The sequence below is a fragment of the Stegodyphus dumicola genome, chromosome 5 (assembly GCF_044657685.1).
Source record: "Stegodyphus dumicola isolate Sdum_Otavi_A_Nest chromosome 5, ASM4465768v1".
Classification (NCBI taxonomy): Eukaryota; Metazoa; Arthropoda; class Arachnida; order Araneae; family Eresidae; genus Stegodyphus; species Stegodyphus dumicola.
Window position 1 is genome coordinate 101428536 of NC_140772.1, and position 27151 is coordinate 101455686.

A 27151-nucleotide genomic window follows, 5' to 3' on the forward strand; every position below is an offset into this window, starting at 1 on the left:
CAACATTTCACGAATGAATGTCTTATAGGCCGACACTTCCCCTCTTCCTGCCAGACCTCAACCTCTGTGACTTTTGGCTATGGGGTTATCTCAAAAGCACTATTTATGGTGCTAATCTAAACAATTTGGCGGAAATGAAAAATGTGATGCATCGACATGCTCATAACATTCCTCCTGATATGCTAAGAGCTGCTGCTGAGAATGCAGTAAGAGGATTTAACTTGCTCTCGAAAATAGCTGGATGCTACATTGAACATGCTTTGTAACACCTTTCAGAAACGTTTAAACACATTTTAAACCGATGTTTTCATGTCTTATTTCATTTAACAATATTGCATACAGCGCCATTTTTCCCCTGGTGGTGAGTTTTTCAACTCTTCTTTCCCCCCTCCCCCACGGAAAATAAATTCCCATAACCTTCTTTACACGATTCCTAAGTTTGATAACATTTGGTCCGATGGTTTTACTTTTAAAACCATTTCAAAGTGGAACTTTAATTATAACCACCATGTAAATTAACCTTTAAATGTTTGACAGTTTGGTTCAGTCCCAGCTTTAAAAAAATATATATATAAATATAAATTTTTATATTAATCATCTTAGAATGTTTTAAGAAGCTAATGTTTCTCTCGCGTTATAGATTGTATAAAAACATGATCTTTAATATGATATAGATTGTTTCAGCTGATATAAGAATCGGGTTATTCAGTCATTCAAAGAATTTAGGTGTTCAAAGAGAAAACACTTGGATGTGTACACCAGCAAATACCATCAATTGAGCTTGTGTTAACAGAAGAGACAGAAACGATATCATTGAAGATTAAAGTGAAGAGCGACTGGTTCTAGACTATATGGTTGTATAAATTTAAATTACGTTATAGAACATCATATCGTATGATAAACGAAGAATCCCATGATTTCTCAGTCGAATTATTTGAAGATTCAGGAGTTTATCTAGTGATGTATGTCGATGTCACCTAAAGATGTCTTTTTTTCCTCCTGATGAAATAGCGGCCGAGCGGTAAAGTCGCTGAATACTGGTTGTTTGGTCCGAGGTTCGAATCCCGCGAAAGGGCTGGATGCATGGGCGTTTTCGTGGTTTTCCCCATGTGTAATGTGTATACGAGCCAGTTTCCTTTAGAAAGTCCTCGACAAAGGCATCCCTCCCCTTAGGCAGATAGCCCTAGTGAGCTTTGTCATAATTAAATAAACCAAAACCTCTTGATGAAACCAGTCTTTCCTTTCATCTCATACCTTCAAAATGCTTAGCCTCTAAAGACTGATAAAGGGCTTTGATGAAATGGATTTAATTGGATTATGAAGTTACGGCTGTCTAAAAGGAAGGATGCCTTCGTGAAGAAATTTCTAAGGGAAACCAGCTGGCATGCACGTTACACATGAGAAAAGCCACAAAGACGCCCATGCAACCAGCCCGTTTACTGGCATTCAAACGCCGAGTCAACTACCCATGTTCAGCGACTTTACCGCTCGGCCGTTTGTGGGTCTTTATGAAATGGAAGGCAATAACTTTATTTAAAATGATTGTCAGAAATACCAAAACGTTTTGAAAAGTTGGATGCTTTTTAATATACTTGCAGAATACCTAAAGAAAAAGAGCAAGAATGAAGCAGAATGCCTGAAGAAAAAGGAGAAGAAAAAATAAATTTTTGCATAAAATTTAGTATTTGTACTTTTTTTTAATTTAAAACTTTTTAATCTTATGATATTTGATTCTTGCGATTTCAAAAATAAAATATTTGACTAAAATAGGAATAACATTTTAAGAAACCAAATGTAGGATAAAATTGTGTAAAGCAATAGCCAGAATGATAAAACTGTTTAAAGCAGTGTATTTTAACCGAGTTAAAATCTCGGTTATACATCTCTCTTATTTATATATATTTTTTCTGAACGGAACATTGAAAGGCATGTTAAGCATGCTTTACTGTATTTTCTTTTTTAATATATGCAGTTTTCAAATGCATTGTAGTCTGGGTCACAAAGTATTCTTCCGAAAGAAACGCAATTCAAATAAATAAAATAGAATCCTGGAAAATTTATCTTAACCTTTTCCCGGGGGCTGGGACATATATGTCTCGCACGTTCACTACTTTAAATGTGTCTCAAGAAATTTCAGTAAACTATGGGGATTTAAAATTTACTCCTTAATATGGATTAGGAAGTGCAATACCCTGTTGATTTGTTTTTCCGTTCCTTTCAGTTAAAATAAGTGACTAAATGGCCAAAATACATTCGAAATTGGACCCTATAGCCCATGGGAAAAGGTTAATAAATATATTTAAAATGCTCAGTTCGAATGAATAAATAGAAAATTTTAAAATAATTATCTGAAGAGACAATGCAACACTAACAATTAAAATAAAAGTCTAAAAATTTAAAAATTTCCTAAAATAGTAACTATGACTAAAAATATAGTATAAAGAAAACTATTTGAAAAAAAAATAAACGATGCGCCTTTGATTTAAACTACGCAGTTCGAATGAGTAAATAGAATTTTTTAAAACAGTTATTTGAAAGAAACTATGTAACGTAAACAATTAAAATACACTCGAAAAAGAAAAAAATATAAGGTAAAGAGTATTATTTGAAAGAAGGAATGGTTGAGTCTTTTTTTTTTTTTTCCTCTCACGCACTATATAAAAATGGAAATGAATATAGGTTGCCACATATTTAGAAATTCGCCATGTGAACTAATTTTGGCGGAAACTGAATAAAAAGTGCCAATATAAATTGTTGAATTTCTCCATAAATTTTGCACCAAATTTTAGAAAAGTTAATATTTAGGCATAAATTGTCATAGAATCGAAATATGGAAAAAAATTGCTATGTTATTTCAGAAAAAGTCCGATTTTGTGTCAAAATACCTATGTTAGAATAGTGCTATATATAAATCTAATATATATCGTAAGTCGCACTTTGGAGACACGAAGAACGCAATTTGAATATCGTGAATCGGCCCAGTAGAACGAGAGATATAGAACTGTCCCCCCCCCTTTTTTTTTTTTTTTTTTTTTTTTTTTTTTAAGCAGTGTACATGTTTATTACCTTTAGAGTACATGCAGTGTACATGTTTATTACCTAACAATGCAACCCACTTTTTAAGGAAGAAGTAAATGTGCCTAGTGTTAAGATAAGCTATAACAGGGTTCGTACAGTCTTTAAAATTCCTTAAGTTTTTTGGAATCACTTTTTGGTCCTTAAATCTTAATTTCTGTCTGTTTTCAACTGCCATTTTGAGTTTGATTTAGCATTCGGAGGAATATTTATGGTGATTCACTGACAAATATGATTAACTTTTGAATAGGATATAATTTGTTCCTATTTCTAATATAAATGGTGGAATACTCAAGTTTCTAAGCAATAAGTGAAACATAAGCATTTTGAAATTATTTAATTTTTTCTAATGAAGAGTTTTTAAACAACTTTTTGCTTTTGGGGATGTGAATTCTTTTATTAAACGGTTCTAAATTTGACGACTTATCAATATTTTGGTGATTTTAAGGTAAGTTTTCATAGAAAATTTTTAATTCCGACATCTGGGAATTTTCAACGATTTTTTTTTTTTTTTAACATTGTAGCATTGGTACATTTCATTAAAAATAATGGTAATATATTGGAATTATATTTAAGAACTAAGATTAAAATAAAGCATTTTTAGTTTTCGTTGTCATATTATAAAGTTCCATTTTGGCCACTTATTACAGAATATTTTGAGTCTGAAAAATAAACAAGGTATAATGATATAAAGCACAATTTATGAAACATTTCTTAGCAAAAGAAAAATAGCTATGCAATTAATTAAGAATATCTTTTTAATTTTTTCAGGGTAATAATTTTGACCATGTAATTGTCTCAGAATATTTAGCATTCAGAATACGCATGAGTTTTCTCTATAAAACTAATTTTACACTTTTTTTCCTCTGTTCCCCCCTAATTATTTCTGGCTTTTTGCTGTTAATTAATTGGTAGGGGTAATATTTCTTTAGAAGTTTAGACATTGCAGGTTGAAAAGTTTAGAAAGATTTCAAGGCAAGATTTATAGACCCACAATTCTAAAAGATTCCAGAAAAATGTCTCTATGGTATTAACACGTAATTTTGGTGCCTCTCTAAATTCTGCTTTCAATGCCTGTTCTAAATTTTAAAAGTTTTGCCATTTGTCGATTTTGTAGTTCTGTGCATCACTAAATTCTCAAAATTCTGCCACACCGGCTCTGTAACTGGCCCTGATCATCACTTCATATTTATTCTCAGTGTTCATGTTGTTAAAGAAATAAAATTAGTATCTCCTTCTATATGTTCTAAATATGTGTAGTTTTTCCATTCCTTAATTTTTTTTACTCACTGTGTCACTAAATTCTAAAAATTTCAAGATATAAAATACCTGAAGCGAATTAATATGTGGCTACTAATTCCCTGTGTTAAAATAAATGTGAGGGGTGAAATAACTTCTTCAATAGTGAGTTGATTTTCAATTCTGAGAAGAGTGCAACAAAAAGTAACCGTAAAATTTGACACAGAGTTTTCTCAAAATAAAAAAAATTATTGTGAAATGAAAGCTTTTATCTTTTTCTGTAAACTTATCTCATGATGAATGATTATTATTTATCTTCAAACCTTAATTAATCATTTTGCTTTTTCATATGCTCCATTTTGCTGTCACTTGATGTTCTTCACACAATTCTCCAGTAAAAAATTCCATTAATTTAAGTTTTTCATTCTGTGATAGCAATTTGTTTAGAGACATTTTATCAAAGTTTGTAAAACTATGTTTTGCCTTCTGATTCTGTATATCATATGAATTATAATAAAGTGTAAAATAGAAAAAAGATGAAGATTTGTTAATGCTAACAAAATAGTGAAAGAGCTTCTAGATGAAGATAAAAAAATGTTTGTTTACATGTTAAAACTTTCTTCTGTTAAGTATGCGATTACATAGTATTGAAAGTTCTAATTAACTGTAAAGTTATTTTTCATGCTAAAATTGCATGTGTTTCTACTTTAGCAATTGCATCTTTTTTTGATATATTTTTCAATAGATTTTCATCAAGTTTTCAAAGGCAGTGTACTGATGTTGCAACAGATAAGTTACAGTTACAATCCCACAATTTTCAATTAGAAAACTTTTATAAAGCTATAAAATCAAGAAAACTGATACTCGATGGAGTTTAATTAGAAAACAAAAGTGCTGATGGAATTTTAAAGTAAAATGAACTCTCTAAAATAAAGTTGGCCTTCATGGTAATTCCCTACAGCAATGCTGGGTGTGGTGAATTTTCATTATTATTATTAAAATATGAACTAAATTTTGATTTAATATGATGATACACTGGAAAGACTCTTATCAGCAAACCAATCTTTTATTAACAGGCCTGTGTTGACATTCCTCCGAGCAGAATTGTAATTCTTTTTTCGTACAGAAAGCAAAATCTGCTATTGTTTTTAATAATTATGTGAAAATAGTTTAAATTATTTTTCTAATATGCATTTCAAATAATGATATTTAAAAAAAAATATTTGAGTATTTTTGGACTCTATTTGTTTAAAACGTATGACTGTGTTATCGGGTATTAATTGCATAGTATTCATATTTTATTTATGTATACAGTGGTGGCCAAAATTGTGGACACTTTTGGAAATTTTTGTTTTTGAACTTTGTATGCTTATAGAAAATGTTACGTTTCACAAAATGCAAACTTGTATATATCATTTTAAAGAGAATTTATTACTGAATTCAATACAAAACACAAAATTCAATTATTTGCAATACAAAAAAGTTAAACGATAATAGTTATCGATATATATTAGATAGTGATGATTGCAGTGAGTTATCAGTACTTAGTAGGGTACCCTTTATTTTTGATTTTTGACAAATTGATTGCTTTTGATTACAGCTTCACATCGACGTTTCATTGAGCTGACAAGAGTTTTAAGCTCTTCTTTCGTTATTACATGATGCCAGGAAACAATTATAGCCTCATTTAGTTCCCTTTTATTTGATGAGCGCATCATTCGGACAAGAGTTTTCAAACGGTGCCACAAATTTTCGATAGGATTGAGGTCAGGACTGTTTCCTGGCCATGACAACAATTTAATGCTCTTTGTACGAAACCACTCTTTCGATATTTTGGCCGTGTGGCAAGGAGCAGAATCCTGCTGAAAAATAAACGAAGCATTGCTTGGAAAGACATCTCTGATGGAAGGTAGAAGTTTTGGCTCTAGAACAGTGTCAATGTATTTTCTGGCATTCAGTGTCCCATCGATGACATGAAGGCGACCAATACCATCTCCTGACATGCATGACTAAATCATAACACTAACTGGGTTCTTCACAGTTGCTTGAATGCAGTCAGGATGTAGCTCTTCTCCTATTCTACGTCTTACATATTTTCGCCCATCACTACCGAGTAACGATATCTTAGTTTCATCACTCCATATAACTTGTGAACACTGATCATCTGTCCAATTAATGTGTTCCTTTGCCCACTGTAGTCGTTTTTTTTTTTTTCGTTGCTGAAAATTAAGATATGGCTTTTTTCGTGGAATTCTACCTCTCAGTCCAACATCTGTTAATCTTCTCCTGATTGTTCTTGAACCGACAGAAACACCAGCATCATTCAGATCACTTCTGATGGCCGCTGATGACATTTTTCTATCTTGGAGACATAGTCTTTTTATTCTTCTGTCATCAATAGATGTGGTGCACCTTTTTCGGCCTTTTCCTTCTTTGTTTGTTATTGAATTTGTCTTCTGATATCGTAAACAAAACTTTCGGACTCCAGATGTAGTCACTGAACCACCCACCTGTCTTGCAATTTCAGCATAGGAAAGACCACTTTTTGGTAACACAATAATATTACATCTCTTTCTAGGTGTCCAATCTACTCTTTTATTTAATGTCATTGCTTCTTGACTAAATATTAAAAATTTTTACAAAAATTCCTACTTGTAATTGCAGTGTATAAGAAACAGGTCCTCCTTCTACAGAACAAAGCAAAATAATGAATTGTTTCAAGTGTAAACATGGTGTCAGCTTCTACTGGCAGTTACTAACATTTGATTGGTTCTCAGAACAAGAACAGCGATTGGCCAGGAAAGCTAGACATTACAAACCACTTCAAAACTCTGTTTTTTATTTATATTAAAGTACATATAACTTTTTTTGTATTGCAAATAATTGAATTTTGTGTTTTGTATTGAATTCAGTAATAAATTCTCTTTAAAATGATATATACAAGTTTGCATTTTGCGAAACGTAACATTCTCTATAAGCATACAAAGTTCAAAAACATAAAAATTTCCGAAAGTGTCCACAATTTTGGCCACCACTGTATATTTATATTATTTGTTATTTAAAAAGAAAGAATTTCCTTTTTGTATGTTTTTACCATTAAAAAATTATTCTTGTCAGTAAAAAAGAATTCTGAATTTTCACTTTGGCATGTCTGAATATATCATAAACTTAATCTTAATTAGTTATCTTTAATTATATATAAATTTTCTTTCAATTCAGTTCATAAAACATTTTACACTTTCCTTATGTTATTGGACATGGAAAAAATATAGTGTTTTTAAATAGTTATTATGGTATGCATTGGTAGCAGTGAATTGAATTTTTATTTGTTATAAGTATTTATGAAATTATTATGCATCTCGAATCCTATTCACTTTCAAAACTGTAAAATGTGTGCTGTGTTCTAAGTTACATTTGTTAGCCATATTAATTTTTTATCTTGATGTCCATTGATGATTATCCGTGATGTCCATTGATTTGATTAATATTGATTTTGCATAATTTACTTCTTAACTGAATTTGCATTTCAGTTGTGATTCCCAAAATTGAAAGAACAATTGCATATATTACATCTGAGCTTGATGAAAGAGAACGAGAGGAATTTTATAGGTAAGCTGTAATTTTCTGTTATAGGAAATATTGTATAAAATATATTTTAAATTCATTCTGCTTCCAATAAAATCCTAAAATATATTAGTATGAAAGGAGATTTTAATCACTGCAAATAATCAAATGATTATAAGTAGTTTGGTTATAATTGATTATTATCATTCATAATTATTTCTATATAAAAATTCCAGTTTTTCATTAAACAATGTGTCAGATACCTCATTTCTCAGTAAAATTTTGATTAACATTTCATTATTTAAAACTTTTTAATTATTATTCAATATCTAAACTATCACTAAAATTATGTATTGTTGCTGTATGTTTCCTTTATTGAACGTATTGCAGTCATTTAATATACGTATTTTTAGTTACTTATAAGTTTGTATCACAAAGTACAGTTGAATCCGGTTAATTGGACCACCGGATAATCAGGCCAAATCCTAAAAAACTGAAACAAATCCTATGTACATAATCATATTATTATTATTCTCTTATTTGGACCAAAATTCCATTAATTGGACCAAAATATGTGAGAGCGAATAAGAAACAGAAGCCACAAGTCGGCTGTGTACAGCGGATGTACAGGTGGTCTGAGACATATGGGAAGATCTGTAGTTGTGACTCCCCAGGCAAATGCTTTATCAAAGGTCAAGAATTCCTTAAAGTGCATGACAAAAACAAAACCGGTGGGAGGTAAACACACGCACCATTTTCTTTGACCTGTGCCTCTGATTTTCGAGGAAATAAACAATAGAGTGTCCAGCTCCATGTGAAAGGAATTCCTGCCTGTCAATCATGATGAAAGTTTACACGAGAATGCTATCATTTCATCACCTTTTTTGGATGATTTTAGTGCCAAAGCTTTGAGTGGCGGGCATTTTATATCCCTCTTGACCTCAACGTCTTGAACCCGAAACACCAAGTTTTCTTCAGACCACTTTAGACAGTGAACTGTACGCGTGTCTTGTCTTCCCTGCCAAAATGCCACAACTTGATGTTAGCTAAAAAAAAATTGGTTTCCTGGATAAGGTCAAGCAACAGCCACAAAACACTAGTCAGCGTTGGTTGGTGAAAATAACCGGATTCACAAAGACTACGAGTTCGCGCTTGATAAAACAAGAGAATGGGCTGCGAGAAGAATGGGCACAATGTGAAGGACGAGGAGGAACTTCCAAAAAACGGAAGAGTGAAGGCAAGGACCCAGATGTCGATGAGGCCCTTAATGAATGGTTTGCCATTGTTACTAGACAATCTGTGCGAGTAAGCGGCCCAATGTTAAAACGCAAAGCAGAAGAACTTGCTAAAAAGCTGGGCCAGGATGACTATAAAGCTACGGATGGTTGCTTGTGTCGATGGAAATCTAAGCATGACATAAAATTCAAGAAAGTGCTGATAGTGCAAATGCTGAAGAATAGAAATCAACAAAACTGCTTAAGCTTCTTGAAAATGTTTCAGCAGATGACATCTACAATGCTGATGAGATCAGGCTGTATTATCGTGCTACACCGGGCGGCTCATTAAGTTACAAACATGTTGCACTCTCTGGCTCCAAAAAGCGATGGATCGCATAACTGTTTTGTGCTGCTCAAACATGTCAGGAAAGGACAAGAGGAAGCTGTTGGTTATAGGAAAAAGCACCAAGCCTTGCTGCTTTAAAGGACTTAGGATGGAGAGTTTACCAGTTGTGTAACTTGCGAACAGAAATGTGTGGATGACCTCTGAACTTTTTAAAGAATGGCTGAAAGATTGGGACAGAGAGCTACAATGCCAGTCGAGAAAAGTGCTGCTTCTTCTTCACAATTGTGCAGCACATCCTCATTTAGATTGCTTGATGAACGTCCAACTGGAATTTCTACCTCCCAGGACCACAGCTTTGGTCCAGTCAATGGACATGGGCATCATAAAAAATTTGAAGACTCTTTATCATGCAAGGTTGGTTAATTACATTCTTGAAGCAATTGACCTCATCATCAAAAGCCAGCGAAGTCAGTGCAAAGGTCAACATTTTACAAGCAGTTACATTTGTGGCCGACAGCTGGCAAAAAGTGAGCAGTGAGACAATTCAGAACTGTTTTTCTCACTGTGACTTTAAGCTCTTGGTTTTGGAGATGGATGTGGACATGCTCATTGAAAGTGAAAATTATGATTTACATGTAGAATTTCAACAGGTACAAAATTGCGAAGAATTTTTATCTATCGACAACAAGCTTCAATGCTACAATGAAAATGAAGATTACGACGCTGCAATTGTTGCTTAAGTTGCAGCAAAACACATGACAGCATCGGAAGACCAATAGAGTGTTGATGATGGTCCCACTAATAAGTTGGTGCAAGTGACAATACAGGATGCGAGGAAATGCACTGAAACTTTGCGTTGGTATTTCATGCAGGAGGGAAAGGAAGGCAGTCCCATTGCTGCGTTAGATGTTTGTGACGATTTCTTTCATGGGCAATCTGTCAAGAGAATGCATCAGATCACATTGGATAAATTCTTCAAATGTTGACTGGAACTTGGTAAGAAATTGTTTTTATTGTGCTTCGCATGTTGAGTATCGTAAAGATTGTTTCTTAGAATTTGTTTCTAATTAATTTTCTCAATGAAAAAAAAGTTCTACTGTATTTCTTGTTTGTGCATGTATGTTTGCCACATATGTGCACTGCACCATAAAGTTCATAATTGACATGTAGATTTACTGTTTGCTACTTATAGCATGTCCCGTCTTACAACATAGGACATGTTCGTGTAATCAGACCAGCCGGTTATTAGGACCAAAACGATTGCTTCCCAATGTGGTCCGATTAACCGGAATCGACTGTATATGATTATTTCTGGGGCAGTTTTATAAATAGACAGATTTTAAAGTTCTAACTTCAAAACAATTTAAGATTTAACCTTTAAACATTACTGATAGAGGCTAAGGTTTACTAAAAAGTTTTCATTTATACCCAGAAACTGTTCCTGCTGGTGAAATAAAAACTCAGATTTAAAATAAATGTTACAGTATTTTATTAATATGTATAATTTATGGAATAGAAAATAAACAGAAGTCTACAAGCCTACTGTTATTTGCGAGGCCAGATTTACTTAACTGAAATTATAACATAGATCTTTTAAATTTCTAGCTTGGTCAATACTGAGTTGCTTTTAGAATAATGTCCAATTTGAACTCAAAAGCCGAAGGACAGCCTTATTGGCTTACTGACAGTGATATTATGGAAGAAGCATCTATAGTCATGGGGTGTAAGTTGAAAATGTGCTAATATGGTTTTTACACTCTTCAGTGCAATTAATCCATCTATACACAAAAATGTCAATCAAACACAATTCAGATAACTGAATTCTTATCTTTATTTTCCCCAGCTTCTTTCAGGGGGCATTATTTTCACATGTTTATATATATGCTGAGCTGTCAGTTATTTATGTAGCCTATCTTATGATATGATTACTTATGCAAATTTTGGTCATCTGCCTTTCTAATGCTACAGTTATGCAGACAGTGTAAGAATACAGGTTTTACAATGTATCTGATAGATCCACTGAAGGCATTGTTGGCAAAACTTTTTTTTTTTTTTTTTTTTCTTTCAAGTGTGTGTTTCTTTTCAGAAGTATTTTATGTTGATACTTTATCCTTAAATTTTTAGCATGCATTTCTAATTTAATTCTGAATGTCACTACTGACGAAATATTTTTCAAATAATTAATTATGTTTCTAAGCAAAGTTTTATTAAAGAAATTATTTTATATATCTTACACCAATTAATATTATATTTTAGAATATTTGACTTTTGATGAAGTTTTTGTTTCTGAAATTTTTTTAATTAATGATATATAAGAAATTTAAACTTATTTTTAAAAAGTATTTGTTAAAGTATTTGTTAGTTGTAAATCATACATATAATAATATAAAATTTATAAAAAAAATTATGTTGACTTTATAATTAATAAAGCTTTCAGAGTTATTTATAGGTCTGTTGTGATTTTGCTTTTATATTATGCATACAATTTATCTTTTCTTTAATAGTTGGAGATCCTCTGAGATAGGTATAATATTCAATAGATTAAACATTTTGGTACTTGCATATCATGCAATTTGTCAATTTTTGAAACATTAAAAAAAATTATTCACAAGCAATTGGTATTTATTGCAAGTTGGAAAATATTACCAGCCTACCAAACAAAAACACACTTTAGAAATTTAAATTAAAAATTTTAATTATTAAATATGTAAAAAAAATTAAAATTTTTCAAGGTGTCTTCTGTAATTTTTTTTCCCTGTTCCTCTTCCTGTATATACAGTGATTTGTTTCACGTAAAAGCACAGGAGTATTGCATAAACACAAAATTAAATGCAACCTCGCCCCTGCATGCTGGCTAATGCACCTCATCATTTTTCTCATTAGCCATTTTATGGCTGAGTACTGTATTCCTGAAGGAATTTTATTGCATTTTTTTCTTTGCTTCCGAATTCCATACACACATATTTTCAAATTGAGTTTAAGGCAAAAAGTATTACCTTCACTAAAAGTATCACGCATATATTCAAATATTTCATAAAGATATTGAATAAGTTATTTTTAGCTATCCTTTAAAACAAAAATCTAATATTTTTTTTATTTCAAAAGTAGGCTTCTTTTTTTTTTTTTTTTTTTTTTTTTTTTTGTCATTGTAAGAATACTGGAATATAATGAATTCTATTTAAGGCTTTAAATTTTTAGTCCAAAGGGGCTTTGTCCCTGAGGGACTATTGTTTTTTGTTTTGCGATTTTGTGTCAAATTACTCTGAATGTCCGTTTCATTTTTCAAACTGTTGCCACCAACTATTATTGCCCTGTATTTAAAGAAATTAAATAATGAAGAATCTGCATAAATGTATGTATGTTTCTCTCATTGTGATAAAACGATAGATAGATCCAGCAAGTTTTGCATGATGAAATTCTGCTGCAAATATGGGCATCTGGAAGCCCAAATTTGGAATTTGTTTTATTATCGATTTTATTTTTTATAAAACTTTAACGAATTTTTGATTAACAAACTCAAGGATTTCAAAAAGAGCAATGGCAACGTTGTACAGAAAAAACATTTTTATGTCCAGCATGTGAGACTGGTGTATCAGAAATTCTAAAGATATGCTCAGTTTAAAATTACTTTGCAATATTGCTCTTGAACTGAATTTTATGGTTTAAGTTCGAAGAACATGATATTTAATAAATAAAGGTAACACGCAAAATGTTAAAAAAATGCCCTTTAGACGTAATTTTTAATTTGAAATCTTTTTTTTCCTCCTCTTAAGATTTAATTTTTTTTTTTTTTTTTTTTTTATTATTATTTTTATTTAAGATTGAAAAAAATTCAAGGTAAGAAGAAGGTTATGAGAGATGAGAATGAAAAACGCAAAGAGGCTCTGAAAGCAGCTGGTGTTGATGTTGATGCAGCGCCTAGTTTACTAACTGAAGATAATGAAGATGACGTGCTCTTTTAATATAATATTTTTTAATTGTTCGACTATTTCAGAGTTTATTCGTATGAGATCTGGTGTCAGGAAAACTCAATGGAAGCTATTATATAGTAGTTGTATGTAATCCAGAACACATTTTAATGACATCTCAATGTGGTATTTTTTGGTTTGTGTAGAAGATTATCCATTTCTATAAAAACCACATAAAATCAATTAAAAATATTTGATGTCTAGAGCAAATAGTATTATTTGTTGATTAGTATTGTTAACTGTTGATTAGTATTGTGAATCGTATATATGATTAGTAGGGAAATTTAATTTCATTTGCTTCTCATTCTATTGCTTTTTTAATTATTATTTAAATTATACTTTTTTAGGTATTAGAAACTTTTAATTTGATTAATTCATGTAATCAGATTTGTGTATTTCTTTAATTACTGAATGCAAACAGTGATAAAACACAGTGAAATTGTTTCAAGAGCAGTTGTTTATTATAAAACATAGATTTTTAGAATAATTTGAATATTGTTTTATAAAACAACTGATTTATAATTAAACCTGAAATTTAATATCTGTAGTTAAAAAGCTTATTGTGTTTATTTTTCTTATTAATGTCTTTTAAACTGCTTTGAATATAATTTCATACTTAGTAAGTGTTGATTACATTCCATCATTGTTAAGTTGATAAAAAATCATCGATAATAAAGGATGTACTAAAAATTATTATTGTTTAGATGTCATTACAGTTTTGCACATAATTATCATATGTTTTCTTAATAAATTATATGAAAAATATGATCTTTTCGCATATAGGTGCCAGCATTATGAAGTAATTGTATGCTCTAGTTTTCAGGGGACTTTACAGGTTTTGATATAAACTGTTAACAATAAAATTAAGCAGTGTCTGATAGAAAAAAAAAGTTTATAATATGTATGCAATTATGCTGAAAAATTAGTAAGCTGACTATTAAAAGACAAAAATTAATCCAGATGACCATATGCTTTATGTAAATATAACACGTTCATCAAATTCTTGCATCTAAGGTATGTAAACTTGTTAGAATGTATATTTATGTATGTATTTGTTTGTTAGAATGTATATTTATATGTTCATTAAGCGTGTAAGATAGAAAGAGTAAGAATGGTCTGAAATAAATTTTGTAAAAATGCTAAAAGTATTGTTAAATGATTGACATTGAAGATAATTTATGTATTGTATTGGTTATAACAATACAATTAAGCAATGTAGTCTCATGGTAGATTACTTGGAGATTGAGAGAAGGGGGATTCCAAATTGTTTTCTAGTGTCAGATTACAGTAATTTACTGAGGAAATAGTATGGGTAATATTACTGAGGTATAGAATTTCTCACGGAATATTGCTACAGATGATGATAAAGAATCAGATCTTATGTTTTTATGCTATAAAGTACAAAATATATAAACATAAAATTTTTAAGTTTCTTTATTATGTTTATTGTAATTTTTAACAAAAGTATTTTTTTTTTTCCCATCTACAAAAGGGTTTATACTTTCAAATACCTAATACTCTCAAAAGTAGTTGTTTATTCACTATGAAATTTTTAAGTCAAAATAATTATTAATAATATAATTTTAAAAAACATTTTTCCCATGTTTTGTTATCTAGACAATGTGTTTTTACACGTGCATAATTTGATATGTTGGGGAAAAGCTTGTTAAGCATCATATTAAAGGCTATTTAACTGAGTATTGTTTTATTATAATGGTAGTACAAATTTATGTAAAATTTTTAACTAACTTTTTCATAAATTACATGTATTAAACATATGAATTGCATTTTATTGTGCATTTAAAATTCTAGTATGGTAATTTTTAAAGCCATCCTGCAGAACTTCTATATTATTATTGGGAATAATGCTAAGAAATACTTAGATGCTTTTGAAAGTTATATTTACTCTTGTTAATGAAAATCATTACGAGCATATACTTCAAGTGATATTTCAAACTTAATATTTAAATCTATACTATATCATGATGGTGTAATTTTATACAAAACAATTATATGGCCATATTTTTAAAACATCAACAACACAACAAAGTGTTACATAAGACAGTGATCTCGAACTAAAAGTTCCCAAAGCAATTTTATGTGACCTATGCAAATACATATCAATTGTGTATTTCTTGCAAGTATGTACATGAACATGAGTAATGTACCAGAAAATTTATAAGTGGAGCTAATTAATTTACAATATGATATAAATTTTATTCAAAGATTTAAAGATATAAATTTGAATTTTATTGAATTTATTTGAATTCGAAATTTTATTTGTACTTGTCAAAAAATATACTCAATTAAGAATTTTTTTTAATATTTAACAGTCAATATATTTGATTAACAAAGTGTAATTTATAAAAATGTCTTGCAGGTACCAAACTTTAGATTTCAGATTGAAAATGTTTATAAATTTTATTTTTTCTCTTTGCAATATCATTATTGTTTGTTTAGGTTTTGATAAATATTCAGTAAGCAAAATTTAAGACTTATTTAAAATATTTTTTCTTTTTATTAAAAAACATTTCCGGCTCATTGGGTTGTGCATTCCTGCCACATGCAATTTGAGTTTGAGAGCACTGATACCAACTGATTTCAGATGTTTTATGGTGGGTGATAAACTAAAGCTGGTAGGATCAATATGATCATAAATTATGCTTCATAAAAGAATCTTGTTGCATATTTCAATTTGTATATGTACCTATTTGCTAAATAAAAAAATTCATAAACACAGTTAAAGCCCCACCATAGGAATGTGTTTTCTTATGAACTATGGATGTAACGAACGAATTTTTTGGTCCTGTTCAATCTATTATGAATTTAATGTTATTTTATACTGCTATAGCGAATTTCTAAATGTATGAAAATTGGATATAACAATCTTAATGGACATCTTTAGCTGAATTTTTTCCAGAATTTCTGCAAGTTTTAATCAAAAAGCTACTAGTTCTTAAAATCATCCAGTTTTAGGATGTTAGGATTCCATCTATGTTATAATAGCAGAAGATACTTCTTTGTTACTTCTCTTTTTCTATTCACCTCAAGCTTTCTCTCGAACAAAGACTCTGTGGTACAGAAGTAACATGCAGTTCTTGGAGAACAGGGACACACAATAAGCATATTTCAGGATATTATAATGGTGCACATCATCAGTGAATTAAATAACTTAAATGGATTCATTGGTTCTGTTCAAGTTCTTTCTTTGAACTCTCAGGTGTGGCTTTGTTTAAAGCTGACGGAAATTTTGGAATTTTTGCTATTCTGAGAACTGATGAAGAGTTTCTTATGAGCTTAGGGCTATGTTGTAATTCTTCTTCTTCTTCTTCTTCTTTTTTTTTTTTTTTTTTTTTTTTTTTTAGGGAATAGAAAATCTGGTACTTAATGGGTTTGTTTTGTTTCAGTAAAAATGCTTTCGAAGTTCTGTTATTTAAATGCAGGGTTTTGCATTCTTTAGATCTTTCGCAAAATAAGAATAGTTAAAGAGTATTTAAAAGAATTTAGGATATTCTTTAGACGCACGTTTGCTTTCCAATAATACATATCATGAGGGAAATGAGACCATTCTCACTGGATATTGGGTAAGTCAGATTAGTGACTGAAACGTTTCAAGTACAATTTCTTTCTGTATTTATATGACAAATTGTTTGGAATAAGAAAATATAACATTTTTATGAATCATATGAATACATATTTATGAATCATATATGCTTTAGAAACATATGATTTTGAATATCAATCATAATTAAATTTTAAAATCCGGGTTCGCTTCATGTATGATTATTTTTTAATTAAAGTATCCAGAAAAAAATTGTTTAAAAAAAATGAAAGTATTTAGTGCATCTAGGCATTAAACTATTGGAAAAAGATATCTTGAAAGAAGGCATGTTAAGTTCCATAGTTTACGTTTTAAATCAAACAAAATTATCTTTTTGTTTTAATAATTTTACAAATCTTATTGTTTTTTTTATCTGTAATTAACTGTAGTTTTAGTTTCTCAGTTCACAATAATAAGCAAAGATATACTGTGAAATAGCTAAGTCAATGAGAGGTGTGTTATTAGGTTAAATGTAGAATTCAGTTTATCTATGTGCACCACTGTAAACAACAAATATACTAATTGCTTATCTGGATTTCTTTACCTCAACGTTAAACATTTTCTTCCTCTTACTCCACAGGGAGGGAAAAAAAGCTTCTCTATCTCTTTTCCCAGCCATAAAAACTCTACTACGATGTTCATTATTGCATCTGCATGTAACAAAAAGAACAAAATGTTGCATATAAGTTTATAACTTCATGGAGTTACCCATTTTTTATACTTCGATATGTGTTCTTTTTAATATTCACGTAAGGCTTAATTAGCATGTTGGCTATGATTCATACTATACACTTGTATAAAATCGAATCACATGCTTTTTTAAGTGCTGGATTGCTCAAAAAAAAACTTTTTTTCGTTTTATTGTTAAAATATGACTAATTTTTATATAAAGTGTAGTGGTGATGGTGCGTGTTAAGAGGACTACATATAGTCCTTATTCGTTTTGTATATTGTCCGTATTTACTAGTCCTTATTATATTACATATTATAGTAATGCATTTTAGTAATATTTACGAATTCGCATTGATACTGTGATGCAATTGCTTCTTGAAGCTTCTTGAATTGCTTCTTGAAGCAATTTTCTTGAATTTTGCTTCTTGAAAGCAACTTTTGCAATAAACTTCGAATGTTTCAGTTTCATCATAAAATGAATTGATACGAAAAATATGATTTAAATTTTGTGCTCTAATTTTGCATTAAACTGGACCAAAATTTTTGGGAAATCCTCTTGTTATTGAAAACTAATACATATATAAAAGTATAAAATAGTAGTTTCTCTAAATTGTTTTGAATTTCTTTTAAATGAATGTCAAATGCTTCTAGGATTAATATATTCCTAATTGTAATGGGTAAGAATTGCAATAAAAATTATAGCTCATAGGAAATGTACAATTATAAAACAATCAGATAATTATGAATTTTCTCAACTGTATTCAGAATTCTTGCATCTTTTTCTTTAGCATTGAGTCATCTATGATTGTTTCACTAATGACCTAGCTAACTACAGTGTTATCAAATGAGTCTTAAAAAAATGCATATTATGATGCTTCAAATCATTAAAACAGTATAGATAATGGCTATCTGGTTACATCTCTGTGTAAGGTCTTTCTGATTTGTATACAAAAATATTTGAGGTATATTTATTTTATTGAAAAATGTTTAGAAAGCAGACGTAAAACTCTGATTGACTTAAATGAATGCAGGTCTTTATACATTTATGACTGAAATGAATGTAGGTCTTTATACTGAAAATAATGCTAGTTTCATAACTCCCTACAATTAAATATAATATGAATTTCTTGCATATCTATGAATTTGCAATTTGAAAGACACACAATTAGCATTTTTGATAGTCCAGTATCAATGAACACATAAATTCAGAAATTTTAATGAAGAAGATTTCTACTTTTTCTACAATATTCATTTAATTTATTTACAGTTATGTATAGAGTATGAGCTTAACTTCAGGAGAGGAGACTAGAAATGTTAACTTTTTGTTTACTTGTTTACCTGTTGTAAAAGTATCTGGAAGTGGCATTCAAAGGTAATTTGAAATTTTCACTTAACTTTAATATCTTCTACAATTTAAACAAAATGAAGTAATGTGGTAGGCATTATAGAAGATATGATTTTACTAAATAATTACAATATTATTTAAAAAAAAAAAAAGCTGGTATAAATATCTTATTTTTCTTTCATGTCTTTCTTTCCCCCCCCCCCATTAAATTACTAGACAAATTGCGTACTTTTGACCGATCTTACTAAAAAAGGTTTGGTTCCTGGAGTAATCATCCAAATAATTTTAAAAATCATTTTAAATGTGAAAAAGGTTGGATAGGAGGTAGTCAGCTGAGGAGCATTTGATATTTTCGTTTGAAAAGTAAAAAAAATATATATATATATATATATCTTTTCTCATTTTAGATCTTTTTTTTTTTTTTTTTTTTTTTTTTTTTTTTTTTTTTTTTACACAAACTAACCTTATCTCATATAAAAAAAATAAAGTTTTGAAAACTACAGATCTCAATAAGTTCAATCTCAGTGCAGATTTCAAAAGTTCTTTTGATGCCCTTCAAGTTCTATAACCGACATAAAAGTTCTTGTCAAAGGCATCTCTCGTGAATAAAAAATACATTTCTATTTTAATTAAAAAGAATAAATATTTTAGTTAAATAATAGTTTTACTTTTAATAAACATTAAGTTAAATTAAATTTAAATAATTCTCTTGCGCATTGATTTAAGTAATGAAATTTGAATTTAAAAAACATTCTCTATTCGTAAAAAGTAAATTTAAAGTTAATTAAATTTTAAATTATGAAATTTAATTGTAAACAAATGAATGATTAATTATTGCTGCGAACTAATCTGCAATATCATTTAAATTCTGAATACATGGATGATACGAAACACGAATTGAATAATTGAAGAGTTAGGTTTGGAGGCAACTTCCCTTGATAAGTTTGTCTCCTGCCTGCTCAACAATTATTCACTTATACATTTTTAAATTTTTTTTACGATTAAAAAATTTTTTGGAATTATATATTTATTCATGGATTTTGATACTTTCACGTAATTTATATATGCTCTCAGAATTTAAATGATATTGTAGATTAGTTCGCAGCAATAATTAATCATTTATTTGTTTGCAATTAAATTTCATAATTTAAAATTTAATTAACTTTAAATTTGCTTTTTACGAATAGAGAATGTTTGTTAAAGTTTTATTTTAATTAAATATGTTTACTTTTTGTTTATTTGCATTTTTTCTGTTGATTAGTTCTTAAATGTTAATGTTTTTTAAAGAAATCGAAAGTTGATTAAAGAAATCAATATATTAATATATGAATCATATGCTGAAAAATTTTTTCCCTATGCTATTTACATAATCAAATGGGTTTTTTTACACTGAAATAAGTACTGGATATATACTGAAAAGTTTTTTTACATTCATATACTGAAAAAGTATTTCCTTATGCTATTTATATAGTGAAAAATGTTTCCTTATTGTGAAATAAATACTGAATGTATACTGAAATGTGTTTTATATTCTTCCCTAATGCTATTCATATGCTAACTTGTTAGTTTTGAAAGACTCTTTTTAACTTTCCCTCTATATTAATTTCCAAACTTAAGCTGAAACTTCGTTTGCAACATTAAACCACAGTATTTTATAAAAGAAGACTTCCATCATAAGTCATCTATTTTATGAAGCAGTATAGAGATTGTTTGTTGAATTACGTAATCACCTTGTATTAATGTTTATTTCTCAGATCAAATTATATCCAAAAGTGCATCCTGAAAAATTCATTTACAATAGTCTGTGTTACTTTCAGATTTTGCAGTGCGTCAGGAAATAATATTTTGAATCTATATTTTAATCAAAAGTTGCCATTCTTAATATTATATTATTTTTATTCAACACAGTGCTTTATAATCCACTCTTTTACTATTTTTAAGTAATTATAAAAATTTATATTGCAAATAATGTACCATCTATTAATGCAGTTATAAAAAATTAATTAAATAATAAATACTTCATTGTATACATTTAAAAAATTAGGAACGCGAGAAAACTGTAAACATAGCAGAAATTTCCACCTAAGTTAGAACTTATATTTAATATTGCTTCATAAATATTTTCGAATAAGTTATACATGGAAAACCATAAGCATATTTTGAGAATGTATTTTTGTAGCAAAAGACAGATATTTATAGTGTTATCCATTGCAGAAAAACATGAAACTCTCTAAAATACCTTTCATATTTATCAAATAAAACTTTCATTTATATATCATTCTATATTTAGCAAATGAAAAACTGCTGTTAAGGATTTTTAACGTTAAATTTACATTACTGTCATATAATAAATTATTTTTAAAATTATGTTATGTAATCAGTATTGATCAAAATTGAAATGACTAGGGATTTAAAAGCAAATCTCTTACCTCAGTTTTCAAAGTTTCCCCCTTTTAAATATGCAGAAATACGCAATAAAATACCGTATTGTCTCAAAACATAATGGTGTCATATATGAAAAAGTTTTTTCTTTTAAGAATCTTTCAGAAAGACAAAAGGGGCTTACATATAAGATGTGCCCACGTATATAAGTTTGATATATCAAAGTAAGTTACAAGAAAAGCCATTAAAAGTCTAATCTTATTAGTCTTTGAGATAAAATTAGGTAAATATATCTCCCATTGCTTTACGAGTTAAAAAATACTCTTAAACGTATTCTTTAATATTAAGCTGCCTGATCAGGATGATTTCAGTAAGGAATAGAAATTGAAAATTTTGTCTTATATGCATCCACAATGGTATTAAATTTACTGAATTTTATTAAAATATAGATAGCTTATTGAGCTAAAAATTTATCCACTGTAAACAAATACTCTAAAGTTATTTTCTCACACAAACATGAATTAATGAAAAATGAAACGAAATAAAATTTTAATTGATAGGAATTTTTCAAAAATATCGTTATTGTTAATACCAAATCTCCAATAAATTTTAGCTTCGCATATCGTTTCAGTTAATAAATGATACTTAAACGAATAAGGCATCATCATTTGTCATTCATAATTTCTCTGATGAAATGAAATTTGATTTATACTACCAAAGAGGCTTAAATAAAACACATTATATGGAGTAAAATATCATTCACATATATTCATGAAAGCTAGTATAATTGTAAATATCAACTCTAAGAGCATAAAAGTTCACCTAATATTTTTCAGAAAATATAATGTAATTACGACTCATGTTAAAGCTGTAGTTGTAAGGATCTTAAGTTTTACTAACGTTTATTTTATTTTAAATCTTTACTATCACTTCTTATTTTCTACTTCCAGCCAGAATTAAAAGCGTTAACTTATTTATGCAAAATTTGTCTGGCGAACGCCAAGTACTTAAGTTGTGGCCTTTTGCCAAGCGAGAGAGAGGAAGGAGTTAGTCGAAGCAGGCCGCTTGCCTTAGAAGTTTTACTCGGTTGCTGGTTGCCTTCCAGGCCAGAGGTTTAATCCTCTTGATAATTTTAAACGTATTGTAGTGTTAACAGTTCTCTGTACTACATACGGCTTCCTGTTAATATAAGGCCAATCTTCCACGTTTATTATTCCAAAGTTAAGTTAGAGTTTAGTTAAATATTTTTATATTCTTACGTTCAGACCACAAGTAGTTGGTCTCTGTATTCCGAAGTACGGAAATTATTGTAAAGAGTGAAAAATAAAGGGTTTTGTATACCCTTCCTGTGTATCTTGTCTACTTCCCCCAGTTATTGAACATAGCTTTAGTAAGCTCCCTGTTCCGAGTCAGGTCTGTGCATGTTCCCAAAGAAAGTAAGACGGAACATTGAACCTGATAGTGGCGCCCAACGAAGAAGAATAACCATGGCCGAGTTCCAAAAAGAACCTGTGCTGCCTGCAGAAGCGGCTAAGAATCCAGAAATGCCAGCTGCCGCCCTGGAAGGATTTAGTTACATCGTCCAGACCATGCGCGCTTCGATGAAACCAGAAGGAACATTTAATGGAAACTCACCGGTAACCAGTTTTTTGGAAAAATTGGATGACCACTTCATGCTCTACCCCGTGCACGAGTTTCAAAAAGTTACCTTAGCTACCAGCGCTTTGAGGGGCCAAGCGCTTAACTGGTTCAAATGTATAGGCAGAAGTCTCTTGGGTCAAGCAGGAAGTCCCACCTATACTTACGAGAATTTCAAGACTGCCCTAGTAAAAGCCTTCCCTGTCGTAAGGGATCGTGCGAAATTAGAAACGGAACTTTTCAGCATATATCAGCAAAGAATCGAAAATCTCTCAAGCTTTATTTTAAGAAAAATTCACGTCTTCAAACTCTTGTATGGAAACCGTCCGGATCCTGAGATAATTCAAGTGATTTTGCCGAGGTTACTTCCCCAAGTGCAAGACTTTAATGAATTAAAGAATCCGACTACACTGGAAAAATTATTTGAGCTAGCAATCCAGTTTGAAAGTAGAAGAACGGCGGACATTGAAAGAAGACGCCAATATCAACAACGAAACCAATTTGGTGCGCCAAGACCACAGCAAAGTCAAGCACACGGCTACGGAAGCAAAGCGAATCAGTGGGCAAAGAAACCCGAGCATTCAAAAACAGCCGGCGAACGTCGACAGTTCAATAGCAATCCAGGAAAAAAGTCTCAAGGCCAGTGGGAAAAGAAGGAAAGCATGGAAATGAAAAATAATTTAAACTAAAACGGATTTCTGCTGACGGGAGGGTGCGGAAATCCGAAGGCCAAGAAAACCCCTCTTCCTTCAAGTTAAATACAGTAATGGTGAAAAATTTGACTCTTCCGAAGATTGAAGTATTGGTGAATAATATCCCAGCCACCGCACTCCTGGATACAGGCGCGCAGTGTTCCTGTGTGGCAGAAGATTTTTTTAGGAAGTATTTTCGTAAATATCGCATATATAATTCGGATAATACGACAGTGTTAGCTGCGCAAGGAGAAAGATGTAAGTGCATAGGTAAATTACCGCTATACATCCGTATCAAGGACGAACAAGTAAAGGTTATGTTTTTCATAGTAAAGAATCTGCAAGCACATATTATCTTACGAATAGTGTGTATGTGTGTGTATTTAATTATGGCAAAGCACACTAGGGCTATCTGCCTAAGGGGAGGGATGCCTTTCGTGGAGGACTTTCTAAGGGAAACTGGCTCGTATACAAATATCTTACGAATAGATTTTCTTTCAGAGGCACAAGCAACGCTGGATTTTAATGAAGCGTCCCTTAAGCTGACGATGAAACCAGTTCGAGAAGAAAAGGCTGAACCGCCGATGTTAAACCTTGACCACCTGCCTAATGAAAAACAACGAGGAATCCGACAAGTGGTAAGTGAATTTGCTTCGTTATTTAGTGATATTCCAGGATTTACTCAGGTTCCTAACCATAGTATTGACACCGGAGATTCAATGCCAGTTCGCCACAAAGCATACCGGTATGATAAGAATAAGGAAAAAATTATAGAATGGTATATCACCGATATGCTACGTAAAAAGATCATAACGCCCATCTCAAGTAGTTATGCTAGCCCGGTGGTTTTATGTAAGAAAAATAATGATTATCCATTGACACATCCAAAAAGGTGGCGATTCGCGATTGACTACCGTAAATTAAACTCCATAACTAAATATCCGGTATATCCGTTACCTATTATTGAAGAAATTCTAAGGAGCATAACATCGACCAAATATATGACGACTTTAGACTTAACATTTGGTTATTTTCAAATAGGGGTTAGGCCTGAGGACTTGCCTAAGACTGCTTTTATAACCAAGTCTGGCACTTATGATGCATTTCTGCGTATGCCGTTTGGCCTTTCAGGGGCACCGGCAACATTTCAGCGATGTATGGACATTGTGTTAAGGCCTGTTCTTGGAAAGTCCACATTTATCTATATAGACGATATCATTATTACTAGTGATAATCTCGACCAACATGTACAGGATTTAAGACAGGTGTTTTCTTTACTAAATGAGGCCGGTCTAAAAGTTAATGTCGAAAAGTGCAAATTTGCAGCCCCTGAATTAAAATATTTAGGTTACAAAATATCTCAGAAAGGAATCGAGACAGACGAATCAAAAATAATTGCTGTACAAAAGTATCCGACTCCAAACACGGCGAAGAAGCTCTCTTCTTTTCTAGGACTTTGTTCATATTATAGGTCCTTTATAAAAGATTTTGCAGCTATTGCTGAACCATTGTTAAAATTAAAAAGGAAAAAGGCAAGATTCTCGTGGACGGCCGAAGCCAATAGTGCGTTCGAAAAATTAAAGCAAGCATTAACGCAAGCCCCTGTGTTGAAATTTCCTGAAAAGGATGAGAATTTAGAAATTTCAGCGGATGCTTCGGATTATGCGGTAGGAGCGGTACTTTCGCAAAATCAACAGCCCGTGGCATTTTTTAGCCGAACTTTAAATCAAACACAAAGAAACTATTCCGCGACCGAGAGAGAGGCACTTGCAGTTCTGTTAGCAGTGCAAAAGTTCCGAGTCTATTTTGGAAAGGCGCCAAAAACAGTGTACTCTGATCATGCGGCGGTAGCTAGATTGTACTCAGGGAAAAACTTATCCCCAAGGTTAATAAGATGGGCACTCAAGCTACAAGAATATAATCTGGTAATCAAGCATACCCCCGGAAAGGAAAATATCGTAGCAGATGCCCTATCCAGAATTAAAATAGATGAAGAAGGTAATAATGTAAAGGTGGCAATGCTCACAGCATGTACAATAAATTCCCGAGAAACTGTAATAACCGAACTGGGTAAGGATCCTGAGTTTGGAAGCATTTATGAGTATTTAAAGGATCCTGAAAATTTTAGCCACCAAGATATTGTGGCGATAAGAAATAGGGCGGCCCATTACGAACTAATAGATGGTCTATTATTTTATACAAAAACCACAAATTCCAACAACGAATTTCGACCTATTATTCCAGCTAGTCTTAGATTAAATATCCTGCAGGAGTTGCATGACAGCCCTTTAGCTTCTCATGCTGGTATTCGAAAAACTATACAACGCGTACGCGAGGCAGTCTATTTTCCTGAACTGCAAAAGTTAACAAGGGCGTATGTCCAGTCCTGCCCAACATGTCAAGCAGTTAATTATACTAATTTCCTCCCGGCCGGGTTTCTAAATAGTATTAAATCCGAATTTCCAAATGAAATAATTGGCATCGATTCATTGGGCCCTTTCCCAAAAAGTCAGTTAAATAAAAGTCGCTATCTCCTTGTTATGGTTGATCATTTTAGTAAGTGGACCGAAATTGTTCCCTTAAAACGAGCCTCCGTGAAATGTGTTACTGATTCTATTTTAAATAAATATATTTTAAAATACGGGGCGCCCCTAAAAGTTATATCGGATAATGGTCCTCAATTTGTAAGTAATGTATTTGAAGACATGTGCCAAAACCTGGGCATACGTCATTTAAAAATGGTCCCGTATCGGCCGCAATCAAATATAGCGGAACGGGTCAATAGAAATATAGTGAAAATTATCCGTAGTTATGTTAAAATTTTCATAAAAGCTGGGATAACTATGTCAATGAATTTGCTTTCGCCCTTAGGACCGCAAAACATGATACAACGGGCAAAACTCCTGCTGAGTTATTTTTAGGCAGAAAGATTATAACGCCGTTAGATAAATTTTTTTATGTGCAACAAAGAGCCCCAGAATTTAAAATGGCTGATATAGAAAAATTAATTAAAGAAGCAAAAAAGAATACTGAAGTAGCACAGACAAAACAGAAGCTTTATTATGATATGAAACGACGGGGAGTAACATATAAAATAAGGGATAAAGTGTTAAAAATTAAGCATTCACTTTCTTCAGCACCAGAAGATAAAACTGCCAAATTTTTTCCACGATTTGAAGGACCATATGTCATAGAAAAAATAACTCACGCTGTAGTGGTGTTAAAAGCCAGAAATGGTGAAACATGCTCCGCAAACATTGATCAAATAAAACCCTACTATGATCGTAATAAAATGCAAATTTTCAAAGATCTTTTGCAGGATCCGGCACGGCAGGCACAAGCTCCAAAGGTGGAACAACGTCAAGCACAAGGATAAGCCATTAGGAGGCAGGAGCAATTGAAAAGAAAGTTT

At 31.0% G+C, this 27151-nt stretch overlaps 1 protein-coding gene across 1 annotated transcript in view; it reads left to right on the forward strand.

Moving 5' to 3' along the window:
- Window positions 1-19473, forward strand: part of LOC118194173 (V-type proton ATPase subunit D-like) — a 92892-nt gene extending 73419 nt beyond the window's left edge. The window contains exons 6-7 of the mRNA XM_085816920.1: window positions 7845-7923; window positions 13262-19473. Of these exons, the coding sequence (XP_085673046.1) occupies window positions 7845-7923; window positions 13262-13403 (221 nt within the window). The 3' untranslated portion in view covers window positions 13404-19473. The remainder of the gene's footprint in view (window positions 1-7844; window positions 7924-13261) is intronic.
- The last annotated feature ends 7678 nt before the right edge of the window (window positions 19474-27151 follow it).